Source organism: Eleutherodactylus coqui, chromosome 3 (genome assembly GCF_035609145.1).
Source record: "Eleutherodactylus coqui strain aEleCoq1 chromosome 3, aEleCoq1.hap1, whole genome shotgun sequence".
Lineage (NCBI taxonomy): Eukaryota > Metazoa > Chordata > Amphibia > Anura > Eleutherodactylidae > Eleutherodactylus > Eleutherodactylus coqui.
This window is the reverse complement of record NC_089839.1, coordinates 189,049,917-189,065,191: the sequence shown is the minus strand read 5'-3', so window position 1 is coordinate 189,065,191 and position 15,275 is coordinate 189,049,917. Positions and strand designations below refer to the sequence as shown.

The 15,275-nt window shown below is 42.2% G+C and overlaps 1 protein-coding gene across 1 annotated transcript in view; it reads left to right on the top strand.

Moving 5' to 3' along the window:
- SUCLG2 (succinate-CoA ligase GDP-forming subunit beta) overlaps positions 1-15,275 on the top strand; it is a 210,751-nt gene that overhangs the window by 62,291 nt on the left and 133,185 nt on the right. Inside the window, exons 3-6 of the mRNA XM_066596666.1 lie at positions 3,583-3,682; positions 5,706-5,796; positions 11,634-11,786; positions 13,876-13,965. Of these exons, the coding sequence (XP_066452763.1) occupies positions 3,583-3,682; positions 5,706-5,796; positions 11,634-11,786; positions 13,876-13,965 (434 nt within the window). The remainder of the gene's footprint in view (positions 1-3,582; positions 3,683-5,705; positions 5,797-11,633; positions 11,787-13,875; positions 13,966-15,275) is intronic.

Below are 15,275 nucleotides of genomic sequence, written 5' to 3'. Positions count from 1 at the left end.
ACCATATCCACACCCCCTTTTGGTAGGGGCGTCGCGCGGTACATTTTTTTTTCTTTCCCAAGGGTTCCCCAAGGCTGAAAATGTTGGGAAACACTGACCTATGATGTCAATTACAGGCGCCTCTCCTCTTTTTAAGTGGGAGGACTTGTACAATTGGTATCTGACTAAATCCTTATTTTCCCCACTGTATGTGTTTGAATGAAGCAGATGCCAGAGCAGTTAAAGTAAACCTTTTGCATTCTTCACACAATGTAGATTTTATCTTTTTTTTAAAGGGCCACTCCAGCGAAAACTCATCTTTCCATTCCTACCTTCACCTGATTTGCCTGTCACTCTCTCTGGAGGTCTCCTCTGTCTATTCCAATAACTTTCTTGCAGTGGTGCCGCTTGTCTGATGCTTAGCAGGCACCATCCTGAGAGTGAAATTTTTTATTTCTTTCCCCCCTATCCCATGATGCATCAGCACAGCATTAGTTGAGGCTATACCATTCTTCCTGCTCAGTTTAATTATCATTACCTTCTTTCTTCACCTAAATACGCTATAGACCATAAGTATACAGTCAGGAGGATGAGCTGTGACCTGCTCTACTATAACTGTGTGACAGGAGCTGTGTGATCTTCAGTAACTAATAGAAGTGCCCCCTTACTGGGGTAGGGATCATGCTAGTTTCAGATAGCATAACCCCAAGTAAATCTTAGCTGGTCAGAATTTAGATCACACAATCATCTGAGGAGGAAGAAGCCAGATGCTGCACAAAGAAAGTAATAACTAACCAAAGTAACACTAGATCACTTATGTATATACTGGGGGCGCTGGCTACATAGTGAATGAATTTAAAAAAAATGTAAAAAAAAGTTAGGGGCATAATGCACCCACTCCAATAAGTCACATTTTGGATATGCTACCGTACAAGCTGTTCTATTTCCTAAAGCCTCTTTTTTTTCGTCTTTCCCCCCCGATTTGTATTCGAAGTGTTTATACTTGATGATGATATTCATGTTTTTGCTTTCTTCAACTCCTCTGTGTTGATAGATTTGACCAGAACACATGACTGTTGCTTTGTAAAATCTATAGGGACTGTGACAAGTATGGAATAGCTGTCGTGGCTTTGTTCATTTTTTTTTTTCCTTTTGAGCTACCGTCTGATTAGCGGTGCAATCTGTTCATATAATGTATAGTCAGCTGTGATTCTTGTGCCCGATTTTCTGTCTTCCATTGAACTGAAAAGCTTTGACGAGAATAAATTATCCAGTACACGTCTTTAGGCTTTTAATGGCTCAATGAACCAGTGTCTAATTTCTTTGTATGAAGAATTTGCTTCCAGTGAACGGGCCAAGGAATGTGTGATTGGAACATAATTTTATCCTGTGTTTTAAAGCAGTCGGATAGCTAACATTTGTCTGTAGTAACTCAATTTGTACCGTGGCTGGGAGATTTCCATAAAAAATCCATTATGCCCTTTGCAATTTTTGTAGACGGTACCTAAGAGAGTAGAGCCATATCATTGCAACTAAAATTACATTTTCTACTAAAGAACATTTTCTCCTAATCCCGTTAGGGAATTTGAACTGTGAAGGAATAAATAGAAGGAAAAAAATAAAATAACAAAAATGAAAATAATTTGTTCTCTTAAAATCAGATATTTAAGTAAATAAGAATTAGTGACAGAAGGGAGGAAAAACGGACCAATGCGAAAATCAAATTTAAGTTCCCACTTGCCCAAAAAGGTAAGAAGTGTTAGTTGGCGGTATGGATGTATCGATCGTGCCGGCAGGTCTAACGGCGATCTAATAAGGGTTTGGGCTTATTGGTAGAGTTTGTTTTATGCATGTCTTGGAATGCTACATCATGTTGTTCTCTGCTCTTCATTATCTTTATGTTGTACTAGACTGGGTATGATTTCTGCAATTGCAAGGTCGAAAAATGAACTGGGAATTGGATTAGTTTTTGGCAAAAACATTCAGAATATAAAATGCTTGGTGTATTTTTTTTCTTATGAATGGAGACTTCAGGACTTCAAATAAAACACAGCGGGTAAAGGTTTTTACAGAAAACAAATGGCTCTCTAGATGTTTTAAGAACTGGGAGTTTTTGGATTTTTTTTTTTTAAGGTGTGAATGCTGTGAATAATAATGCTGCTTATTATTCCTGTTCATTCCTGCTCGGCTCTTTTTGCTTGTTTATGGGTGAGGAGTAGAGATGAGCAAGTATACTCGCTAAGGCACATTACTCGAGCGAGTAGTGCCTTAGCCAAGTATCTCCCCGCTCGTCTCTAAAGATTCGGGGTCGGCGCCGGTGACAGGTGAGTTGCGGGGGGGAGGGGGGGGGGGGGGAGAGAGAGAGAGAGATCCTCCCCGCCCTGCGCCGCCCCCCCGAGTCTTCAGAGACGAGCTGGGAGATACTCGCTAAGGCACATTACTTGAGCGAGTAGTGACTTAGCCGAGTATACTCGCTCATCTCTAGTGAGGAACGAAGATTGTGTTTGATGGTAAAGGAAACTTGTCGGACAGTAAACTAAGTTAAAGGAGACCTGTCATCAGGTTCATACTGCCCGAACCATGGCCAGCATGGACCCAGCACAGGCATGCACAGTGCACTTTGTAGAAGATGTTCTTCAGAATATTACTTCAGAATAAACACATTTTGAAGGTTGACTCAGAACTTGGCCCCAAGTCACGGGGTTGATGCTTTGTCACGAGAGTTGTCGCTCTACGCCTGTGACTCCGAGCTGAGCTCCAAGTCAAACCTCAAAGTATGTTCTGGAACACTGCAGTGTTGCAGATTAAAACGTAAACCAGTGCGCTATGCATGCCAGTCCCGAGTTCATGCTGCCCTGAATCTAATGGTGGGTTCCCTTTTAATGGGCTCGTAGGACAAGGTAATTTGTTTTTGTAATACTTACTAGCCTCCCCGACCCTTCACTGTTGCTTGGTCAATGCATCGGACTTTTCTCTGCAGTCGGTCTGCGAACACACCCATTGAGAACATTGTGTGTGCATGTGCAGAAATGCAACTGATGTAAGGACCTTAGCGCCAGTGTACAGGGCTGACAGCAAGGGAATGGGGAGGCTGGTAAGTATAGGAGAAAATAACCCATACACCTGAACTTCACGTTCCCTGTCCAAGGAGCCCATAAGCTTAGTCTATGGTACTCGTATGACAAAGCCAGTCTTCAGGATATTGGTCATCAATAGTAGATCAGCAGGAAGCTCTTCTGATCAGGTGTTTTCCGGGCTGGTACACTAATGCGCTGAGCTGATTTCTCCAGAAATCTGACAGTTCCATTCCCACTGAAGTAGCCTGGCATCATGGTATTGCAGGACCAATTTCCATTCAATGATTCAGTCCATACCAACACCAATCGACTTAGTGCACAAGCACACTGGCCTAATGAACAATTGATTGGGTTCTGGACGATGGACCCCATATCTACTATTGATAACCAGTAGCTTACAAAATGGACAACCCCTTTAACTTTGATTTTATTATGATTGTATTTTGGAACCCTACACCAGTAAAAATCAGTGTGGGGTAGGGTTGTATTCATCATTAATGGGGGAATGTGGTTTATCTTTTCGCAGAGGCACGAGAAATAGTTTTAAAAGCCCAGATCTTGGCCGGAGGGAGAGGTAAAGGTGTTTTTGACAGTGGGCTTAAAGGTGGAGTCCATTTAACTACCGAGTAAGTCTTCTGTTTACATACATCCAACGTTATTCTGTCATTACCAGTACATAAATACATAAGTACCTCTTTATTCTAATTCCTTCTAAAAGATTTATATACAGATTACAAGTTATAAAAAGTATGTTGACAGATGGATGCCGATATTGTAACTTAACTAAGGATCCTAGGATAAAACCCGCTATCTGTTCACGCCACATTTTAGCCCTACATTTGAGATATACGCTAATGTATCCATAAGCCCTCATTCACCCAGCAGAGGCAAATAGTTTCCTTTCGGCATCCTTCAAGTTAGTATACGTACGCCTATACAGTGACTGATATCGGAGCCTTCAATCAAAGGGTACAAGTTGGGAAATTCTCCCGACATATAGCTCAAATGTTATGTGCATAGAGCATACTGATAGCCAGATCTATTCCCCCCCCCCCCCCCCCCCCCCCCCCGAATTGGGGTCAGTCTCCTACGTGGAAAAATCCTATGGTTTCTGTGATTCAAAAACATCAAGTTTTCTCTTCTGCATTATCTGAACCATACAACATAAGGGGCCACACAAAGTGGTATCATGGTCCATTAGGGATAGTCTGTATCGCCACATATGAGGTGCAATCCAGTGCTAAGGTCTTTTACCTTTTTTTTTTTTTTTTGGAATAGGAGCAGTTATAAAAAATGAATAGATTCGGGGATGAGTGTTTTTTTTTTGTTTTTTTTTTAACCGACGAGAGTCTTCTTTCATACCCCAGTCATAAAGCCCAGATTGGTGGAGGTCTGCAGTGATGGCTGACCTTCTGTAGGTTTCATCCATCTGCACACAGGATCTTTGGAGCTCATCCACAGTGACCATTGGGTCCTTGGTCACCTCTCTTACCAAGGCTCTTCTTCCCGATTTACTTATTTTGGTGGGTCAGCAGCTCTAGGAGGAGTCCTGGTTGTTCCAAACTTCTTTCATGTAAGAATTATGGAGGCCGCTGGGCTCTTAACAACTCTCATTGCAACAGAAATGTTTTTGTATTTTTTTAAGCCTTCAGATCTCTGCCTCCACACATTCCTACCTCTGAGCTCTACAGGCATCTTTCCTCCTCCTTGGCTTGGTTTTGTTATAGAAATGCATTGCGAGCTGCAAGACCTTATATCCTTATATATAGACGGGATGTCCAATCAACTGAATTTACCACAGATTGATTCTAATCAAGGTGCAAAAACATCTAAAACATGATCAAGAGAAATGAGAGGCCCCAGTGCTAAATTTCAAATGTCATTTCAAAGGGTGTGAATACTTATGTTAATGCAAAATGTTTTCTTTCATTTAAAAAAAAAAAAAAATTTACAAAGATTTCTAACATTCTGTTCTCACTTTGGTATTGAGTGCAGAATGATGGGGAAACCTGATAGACCCACCCCGATAATGAGCCTTACCCTGATTTTTGGAGCGGGGTGGGGGGTCTTGAAATAAGCCCTACCCTGAAAATGAGCCCTAGCTACACTACATAAAAAAAGAAAAAAAAAAAACTCGCCTGGAAGGGACCTGGATGGTGCCTGCTGCCGGCCTCCGGCGGGCTTCCATGTAGTCCTCGGTGTTGACAGAGCATCTCTTGCTGATAACTGGGCTTGAATACACACTTCCAGCAAGAGGTTGCTCTGATTGGTTCAGGCGGCGCTTATGTTTTGTGGTGGTCCTTGGGAGGGGTTCAGTCTGTGGCCCTCAAACCTGTAAAAGCTTTTGTACTCCTTGTTTAAACAGTCTTATACCCTTTGTAAAAATAAAAATCTCCTGTTCTCTACTAGAAAATTGTCTGCTATGCCCCCTATGTTGTCCCTACCTTTTTGACCTTAATCCCGCTGCATCTTTCTGCCTAGTACCTAGCGTCCTATAAGAGTCTGCACCTTGTCGCAGCTTATTCTCATGGGAATGTATAAATGTTGGCATGCGTAAATAAAATGAAGGGAGATCTGATGTTACCACAGCTTGCACTGAACCTATGGGCATCTGGAAGACTTCTCATATTAACTATTTTTGTGTTCCAGCCCTAACAAAGTAGAAGTTCTTACAAAGCAGATGATTGGATACAACCTTTCCACAAAACAAACTCCCCAGGGGGGTGTCAAAGTTCACAAGGTAAGTTATGGTAAAGTTTTTGTTAGGTATGCCAAGTGTCTGATTAGGGCTCATGCCCATAGCAAAGATATATTGTAGAGCTGCGGGCACTCTGACTTATCATACGGTGCTTTGATATACTGTGTCACAGAGAATATCTCCATAATACAGAATCCATTGCTCCAGGGCCAAATAGTTTGAACAGCGGTACAGTATGGCCCCATAGGCATGTATGCATGCTCCTGTACAACTTGGTGCTTGTATGGAGCTATAATACGGTTATGTGCTTGAGCGGTGAAAGAGCGTTTGCACTGAAATTAGTGTAACAAACGAAGTTCCAGTGTTCAGCCTGTGGCTCTCTAGCTCCTGCAGAATTACAACACTGAGTTTGCCCACACTGTTTTTTGCTTGGGGGTGTAGTTTTGCAATAGTAGAACTACTATAGGTTGGACGTCACCACTCCCACCCCACCCCTCCTTCACCCAAAACACCCCCATTTCCTAAAAGGGGTTGTCCGTAACTCATAAGTAGTATGTAGTCAACCAGTACTGTTACCGCCAAGTCCTGGTCTGCTGGATTATCATATGCCTGAGCTATCAAATTTCCCGAACGTCTGCTGTCGCCTTCACAACCCAGGCTCCTTTGAGGCTCAGTGTGTGTCAATATGTCAGCCGCTGCATCACTGGCAGTGAACGGCACAGGTGCCTGTTAAACCGTCCCTGCATGCAACTGCTGGCATATACATACGCACCAAGCCACAAAGGCTCCCAGGTTGTGCACATAGCGTCAGCGGACGTTTAAGAAGCTTGACCGCTCGGGCATGTGACCATCCAAAAGATTATGAAATGGGATTTTTTTTTTTAAATAGTAGTATGCAGATTACAGAAATAATGGAGGTAATGTTACTTGTTGAATAAATACCACTTATGGGTTTTGGACGCCAGCTTTTGTATCACTAGATTGACCCGAATGTTTGGAAAAATGGTTGTAACTATTTTAAGAACTCTTTATTTGGCAAGGACTTCAGGATAAACTACATTTTCAGTGTACCAACTTCCATCTGAGAGTACTCCTTAACTGTCTGCCAATGGCTTGGTCTTCCACATTTCAGAGACATGGCAATAGTCAAACTGGTAAGCACTGGATATGAATGCCGCTTAGCAATGCTTGACTCTCCCTAGTGGTGCTGTTGGCTGAAGCACTACAGCGCCGCCAGACTTAAAGGGGTTGTCCCGCGAAAGCAAGTGGGGTGATACACTTCTGTATGGCCATATTAATGCACTTTGTAATGTACATCGTGCATTAAATATGAGCCAAACAGAAGTTATTCACTTACCTGTTCCGTTGCTAGCGTCCTCGTCTCCATGGTGCCGTCTAATTTTCAGCGTCTAATCGCCCGATTAGACGCGCTTGCGGTCCACCGAGGGAGAAGATCCCGGCGGCCATCTTCACCAGGTAAGTAAGAAGTCACCGGAGCGCGGGGATTCAGGTAAGCACTGTCCGGTTTTTATTTTTAACCCCTGCATCGGGTTTGTCTCGCGCCGAACGGGGGGGCTATTGAAAAAAAAAAAAACCCGTTTCGGCGCGGGACAACCCCTTTAACATGGGAACTTTGACCTGGCCTGACAGGTCACTCAATGTATCAAACTCCAATTTTCAAATTTTTACAGCGGTGGTGAGGATGTCCCGAATCTAATGACACCAAAATCATCCACCAAAGATTACCCAATGGGGTCAAAGTGTGGTGCAAGAAAAAGCCTGCAGGCCTTTTTTATATTGGATGTGGGAAGTGAGTAACACATTACCGAATAGGGGGCAGAGTTTTTGCTGCCATGTTTGGGTCATGAGGCAGTTGGCAACAGCACAAATCATTCCGGATGTAGGCCCTATGAGATACTGGGATATGTGTAACTTTTTGATTTGCATTTATTTATTTATTTATTTTAATTGGAGCTGGTGTGACCAACCACAATTCTGGCGCTGCGTTTTTTTTTTTTTTCCCTGACACTGTTTGCCATGCAGAATTAATGTGATATTTTAGCACGTTTCACTATTTTCACATGCAACAACATCCATTTTTATATTTTAATGCATTGATGGGGAAAGTTTGTTTACTTTTTTTCGTTTTTTTTTGTAATAACCGAAAAGTGTTTTTTATTTTATTATTTTTTTGCTTTGTTTGCAGTCCCTATAGGGGACATAAGCTTGCGATCATTTGATCTTTCATGCAATATAATGTAATATGTATTGGCAACTTATTGAGATGTCTTAATAGGCAAACGTTCACAGCTGCCCTGGTGGCCTCGTGCCACCATGACACCTGGAGCATTCCTGCGATCTCATTGGGGTGGGGGTTTGGTATAGACTTTGGTATAGCCTATGACATGCTGTGTATGGAGTGGGATCGGTTACATAGCATGCTCCATACACAGTGTATAAAGCATGGGACATAGGCAGCTGGGACGTATATAGCCAGATGTGTGTTGGGAAGGGGTTAAATTGGAGGGGGTCAGGTGAGTGCAGTTCCTTAAATGTCTACTACCAGTCTTTTCTTTCTAGTCCAAACCTGCCACCCCCTGAGCTCTACTTACATTTAAATTCTGTGCTTTTTAGCTAGCAGACAAATTAAGAATATGTCTGCAATAGATGTATCATAATCCCAACAGAAAGAAATGGTCCTTTCCAGTGCAAGACTTCCTCTTAAGTTATCTCCTGTTGTTCTCATGTTTGATCTCAAATAATTAAGTTTTTTTTTTTGGAAGAAATGTAAAATACAGTGCGATGACTGGCGAACAGTTCACTGTTGCCCCCTTTGCTGTGCTTCAGTGAAAAAATACACCTCAGCGAATTGCAAGACCCGAGTAATTAATGAGCCGCTCTCTCGGCTTTTGGCAGGCGTCCACGTTCCTGCTACTGTAGGAAACACTTTTCTTTAAATGTGGAAAACAAAAGCCGTCAAGTGATGGTAAAACCGGCCTCATTATGCTCAGTGTTTAACTGCACCTCTGCGCCTTTATATAGAAGGCAGAGAAACTTGCTTCATTAGTCTAAAATTAGCATGTTTCATTGGCGAGGGATTTAACGCCTCAGTACTTGTGGCACAGCTATGGCGGGACAGTGGCTTACCGCTCAGTCCATCCAGAATGCAGGAATTATGTCTTATAAGGGGAATTAAATCTCAAACCCCTTAAGAGGAAATGGGTCTTCTCACTTGTAGGTTCCGCTGTCGCCCATCTTTCACAGCTTCCTGAATGATAGGAACTTTTTTGAAAAACAGCAGTCTGTGAACGATGAATGGAAAAGCGTATAAAAGAGCTGTAATGACAAGTGTTCTAGGAGAAGAGGAAAAAAAATGTCGGACGACCTATCGGGCCTTACAGTATGCTTGCTGGTGATTTGGGTGGAAATATTCTATTTCCGTGCATCATGTTATAGAGCAGGAAGAGCTGAGCAGATTGATTTATACGTTTGTGGGAAAAGACTCAGTATAACTTGTAATTTTTTGGTTTAAATCCCCCTGATTCTGGGCTGAGGAGTCCAGTGGGCAGAGTTACTCATGACTGAATCACTGATAGGACCGCCCACTGGACTCCTAAGCTTAGAAAAGGCAGGTATTAGTGTATCTTGACGCCACCGGAAGCTAGGGGTTTGACAAGAACGCCCCTCCCACACCCCCAGCTCCTGATAGGGTCAAGCCTCGAAGGTCCTAACAGCACAGTGTGCGCATTGCTTGTAGCCAGCAGAGGTGGATTAGGGTGAGGGTAATGTTTCTTTATAGCCTTACATTATGATCTATAATAAGAAAACCAACCCTCACCCTAACTCAGCAGGAACGGCAACAAGCAATGCACAGGCTTCCCCTCTGACTGGCTCGTCGCCGCCCAGCTGGTGTGGGGGTTTCCGCCCGGCCAGACGGAGGACGAGGGCTCCATGACCACTGCCGGGGTGTGGGGGGTGGCATCGTGTCACTCGGTAAGCCCCTTGCACCAGGGGCTGCAGTAGGGGACGCTGTAAGGCTTTTACCACATGTACACTGATCTTCCAAGACCTACAGCCTTGGCAGCTAGGCAGCCAATCAGATACAGGGGGCATCGCCACCCTGTCAATCTCGACTCAGTCTTGAATACTGGTGGCGTCAAGATACACTAATACTGAAAGGGCAGTAATATAAATCAATAAATTAAGTTATACTGAATCTTTTACCACAAAGTTTTATATAACAATGTACTCGGCTCCTCCTGCTCTATAACATGTAGCCGGTGGGTGGAACGGTGTACTTAACATGACAGTCACTTTGTGTCGAACCCTAATTAACCATTGACTAAAAGTAAATAATACTGGGTGAATAGAAAAGAATGGTGCAAAAGTAAAACTTGTTTTTTTCATCGATTAACTGACATACAACATCCGGAATGGCATGAAGTGATGGAACTCTTCACGTTTTAAATGCACCTTACAGATGTATGATGTGTGCGCCGGGGGCACCCAACGCCAAAAAACAACGCATCTCTGTTGTAATGGAATCAATAAGTGGATATGATGGTTTGCGTTTGTGTGGACCAAGTCATCTGCCGTATCACTAACTGTGCCCACACCGCACATTTGTAAACTTGAAGAGTTCTATCTCTTCATTTTATCAAAATAGCGCATTATTTATCCCTCACGATGAATGTCGTCAGAAAAAAATACACAATGCCAGAATTGTACTTTTTTGGTCACTCTGTCTCCAATTAAAAAAAAAAGTTGTATTTACCCCAACATGGTACCAATAGAACCACAGGTCATCCTGCAAAAAACGACCCTTCACACAAACCCATTTGCAGAAAGATAAAGTTATGGTGATGACAAACATAAACGTGTATATATAATATATAGTTTTAAGATTTTATTAATTTTTTTAAGTAGAAAGGGTAAAAAAAAAACATGGTATCTTCATAATCTTACTGCCTCATAGAATAACATTATGCCATTGTTTGCCGCAGTGCGTACACTGTAAACCCTCCCCCTCCTCCCAACCAAAGATGGCAAACTTGTTTTTTTTTTTCCCATTTCACTCCACTTGAAAACTTTTGAAAGCTTGTCAGTACATTTATATTGTACCATTGAAAATACAAAAATACACAAACTAGAAGCCCGCAGACAATTGCATGGATATAAAAATAAGTGTTCTGATTTTTTGAAAGTCGGGAAGAGAAACCAAAAATTGAGAGCGGAAAAAAAGCTGCGTTTTTCAGAGATTAAATATAATCAATCTGAAATCGGTGGCTTATTTTTCTTGTAATAGCTCAGATCACGCTGCTCCTCTGTGCAACACTAGTAGGGGTATACACCTGTATATAGGTAGCTGACACGTAGAGCTCCACCCCAGATTTGTATCGTCTGACTTCTCGAGAGAGACCCAGAATATACGACCTCTCCCGATATCGCGAGTTCTTCATCCATAACGGCCGCACCTCCATCACCGTCCTTATAGTTGTTATTGTAAGTCAATGAGGCGTTCTCCACCCGTGGGACTTCAGTCTAAATTATGTTTTGGCGTTATCCAACCCTTGGAACCACCTGGGATATATGTGCATTACCATCCCCTCAGCTGCCAAGACATTGAAGGAGATCATGATAAAGGCATCATTTTTTTTTTTTTTTTTTGAAGCTGCTTGGACAGGGAGAAATAAGAAATAAAGTCCAAAGGAATTGTCAAAAAGTTCATCTGCATCTTCTTTTTTTTTTTTTTTTTTTTTTTTTTGCGATGAGCTGCTGACATCAGCAAAGCTCTATGTCATTATAGTAATTACTGCTGAAGTAGTGATTATTGCTGACTCATGACTGCTGGGTTTTAATTGACACAATTAATATTTTAGGTGATGGTGGCAGAGGCCTTGGACATCTCCAGAGAAACTTATTTAGCAATTTTAATGGACCGTGCGTGCAATGGCCCCGTGCTCGTCGGCAGCCCTCAAGGTGGTGTTGACATTGAAGAAGTAGCTGAGAAAACGCCAGAACTTATTTTTAAGGTGAGCATCATTTATATTGTACTCCTGTCCATATCTTCTCACGTTCCCATAGGAAATAATGGGCAATTCTTGTAGCAGAAATGCTCAAAAATAATAGGACATGCTGTAATTTTTTGGATCTTGCATGATCGGTGCGAATAAAAAAAAATAATCGTTTATGTAAATGAACCCATTGAAATTGATGGGTTCTTTTCATGCATAATGTCTGTGTCTCACAATTGCACAGAGCCTGTATGTGAATATCACCCATGTAGATACTTTACTTTTTCTTACAGCGCAGAACAGATTTCCAATTAATTGTTTTTCTCCAGACTACCCATATAAGGAATAATTAATTATAAGGAATAGGATCCATTATAAGCTGGAGTAATTAGATATTTGGGTGGAGGTGTTATTCCCTACAGTTGCCTGTCATTTAATAGAGATTAGGTCAACCTGTACCTACTGCTACATAGGCATACTGTATAAAATTTAATATAGGGTTTGATTTCACCCTCAAGAAGCCATTCTGGTTACTTGTTAAATCGTCTCACACCAGTCTATGCTTTTAAAGGGGATATCCAGGTGTAAAAAAAAGGTTAAAAAAAAGTTTGAAACCTGCCCAGGAGGGGGGCAAAAACAATACAAAAAAGTCATACTCTCCTCACCTGATTCCCCCCCCCCCCCCCACTGGTCTGCCAGCCCCCAGTTCTGCATTACGCCAGACATGTGGTCACTGCAGCGAATCATTGGCTCACTTCGCCTAGTGATTAGTTGCAGTGCTCACATGTCCTCTGTAATGAGATGTTGCTGATGCAGAAAGTGAAGACCAAGGAGGAACTGAGCTGGATGGGAGGATGGGGGTGGGGGAGGGAGAGGTAAGTTGAGCAGGTTTCAAAACTTTTATTTTTTTTTGGCTTTTTTGGGTAACCTCTTTAAAGATTATGTCCACTGCTACGTATCTAATTAAAAAAATACAACGTTGCATATAGTTTTCTGATTAAAAAAAAAACAAAAACACCTAACGTTTAGTGTCAGGAACTTCTATGCAGTGCTATGTGTCTCCATGGTAACAGACTACAAGTAAACCCAGTGTCGTCTGCACCTGTGGTCATATTCCCTTCTAGCTGCCTCCTATTTCTTTACCTAATGAATAAATATTTAGTAGGATTGGACTACACAGTCTTTTTTTGTGTTTACGTAACCATGAAGACATTTTTCTGCATAGGAGCTGAAAACAAAAGTAGTTGCTTGATTTGGTTGTCCAGGTTAGAAAGATTCATGACCTGCCTCATAAGTAGTTTATCTGTGGGGGTTTGGTAACTGGCCAATCAGCAGTTCATTAAGCCTCTGTTTCTGTATAAGGTACAGGAAGTGGACAGCTCCATACATTGTGTAGTGGCTCGATGTGGTATTGCAGGCACAGCGCCCATTTACTTTAATAGGAGCAGTGCTTGCAAAACCTTCCTAGGCCACTGAAAAGTGTATGGAGCTATCTGCTTCCTGAACTATACACTGAATCAGAGGCCTGACAAACAGCAGATTGATGGGGACCCTGTGTGGCATACCTCCAGTGATCAGGTATTGATGACCTACCCTGAGAATAAGCCATCGTCTTTTAAAGCGACCCCTTTAGGTTTTTCATTTGAGATGCGGTTTCATAGCTGTTCATTCATAGTTTGATCCTTATTTTACATTTCCTTGAAGCTGAGTGTAAGAATGATGATCAGCACCCAAACGAGACCCCCCCCCCCTCCACCCCCACCTTGCCTAAAACATATTTTGTAATAACGTTGTTGGGTCATGGCATGAACACTGATAAGAATCCGCAGCCTGTCATAAAAATTAGATGCATAATGTTTGTCAAAGCCATCTGCCCAGTAATTAGATGTGAGAAGTAGTGTCAGATTGTCTTGTCACCATGCCACCGTCTTGTTGTAGAAGGACTTCATTCAAAAGCATGGTGACATAATTAAAATGTACCCTTTGGGCACCTGTTTCAACTCGGAGTTTCCTGGTGCTGAGACGCATATTAATTTTCGTTTACATCTGATATTAATATTTGGATTTCTTTGCGTTACACTCTATCTATTCTGTGTTGCTTTAAAAGGAGGAAATCGATATATTTGAAGGTATACAAGACAGTCAAGCATTGCGGATGGCCGACAACTTGGGATTCAAAGGTCCTCTAAGGCAACAGGTGAGGGGAGCGATTATTTTACCCTTGCTGCTCTATATCTTCATCTACAATGTAATCTGAAATAGATGTTTAAGTTGTGCCCAAATACTATGTGCAACTGGTCTGGTGATGACCTTAAAGGGAACCTGTCAGATCCTATGAGAACCATAAACTAAGATGATGAGATCATAGGACAGGAGCCGCTGAGTTTGGGAATATGATATTCATACTCGCCTGCCTTCCTGTTCTCTGAAATAAAGGATATGAAAAGTTTTACATCCACTCCTTCCATTTCCTGTATGGATAATAATAATAAAAAAAAAAACATTCAATATCTCCAGGTATGTAAAAGTCCAATCTATCAAAGTAATTAATTAGTTACACTGCATGGTGACCGTCATCAGAAAAAAAATGCACAATGCCATCTGGCCTCTGGGTCTGGAGTTTATGGTGGCCTATGAAGCCCAGCCTGACCTTCATAGCTAATATAATACATTGCTGTACTGGAATATAACAGTGTGTTATAAGACCCATCAAATGTAGAGATTTTCAAGCCCCCTAGTGGGAGAAAAATAAAGTTTCGCGTAAAAACTGTTTAGGAAGCGATTTAAAAAAAAAAAAAAAAAAAAAAAAACACATGGATCGCCAAATGGTAACAAAAAGTAGAATTAGTTTCTTAAAAAAAAACTCACATGGCGCAATTCATGGGAAAGAATTTTGGGGGTCTTTGAATGTGATGATACAAAAAAAAATCTTTAAAAGTAGCAAGATATTAAAGGGGTTGTCCCGCGGCAGCAAGTGGGGTTATACATTTCTGTATGGCCATATTAATGCACTTTGTAATGTACATTGTGCATTAATTATGAGCCATACAGAAGTTATAAGAAGTTTTTCACTTACCTGCTCCGTTGCTAGCGTCCTCGTCTCCATGGTTGCCGTCTAATTTTCGCCGTCTAATGGCCAAATTAGCCGCGCTTGCGCAGTCCGGGTCTTATCTTCTCAATGGGGCTCCGTGTAGCTCCATGTAGCTCCGCCCCGTCACGTGCCGATTCCAGCCAATCAGGAGGCTGGAATCGGCAATGGACCGCACAGAAGAGCTGCGGTCCACGGAGGGAGAAGATGCCGGCGGCCATCTTCAGCCGGTAAGTAAGAAGTCACCGGAGCGCGGGGATTTAGGTAAGCGCTGTGCGGATTTTTCTTTAGGTCCCTGCATCGGGGTTGTCTCGCGCCGAACCGGGGGGGGGGGGGGTGTTGGAAAAAAAAAAAAAAACGTTTCGGCGCGGGACAACCCCTTTAAGACTATATACTAATATAACAATATCGTTGATGTA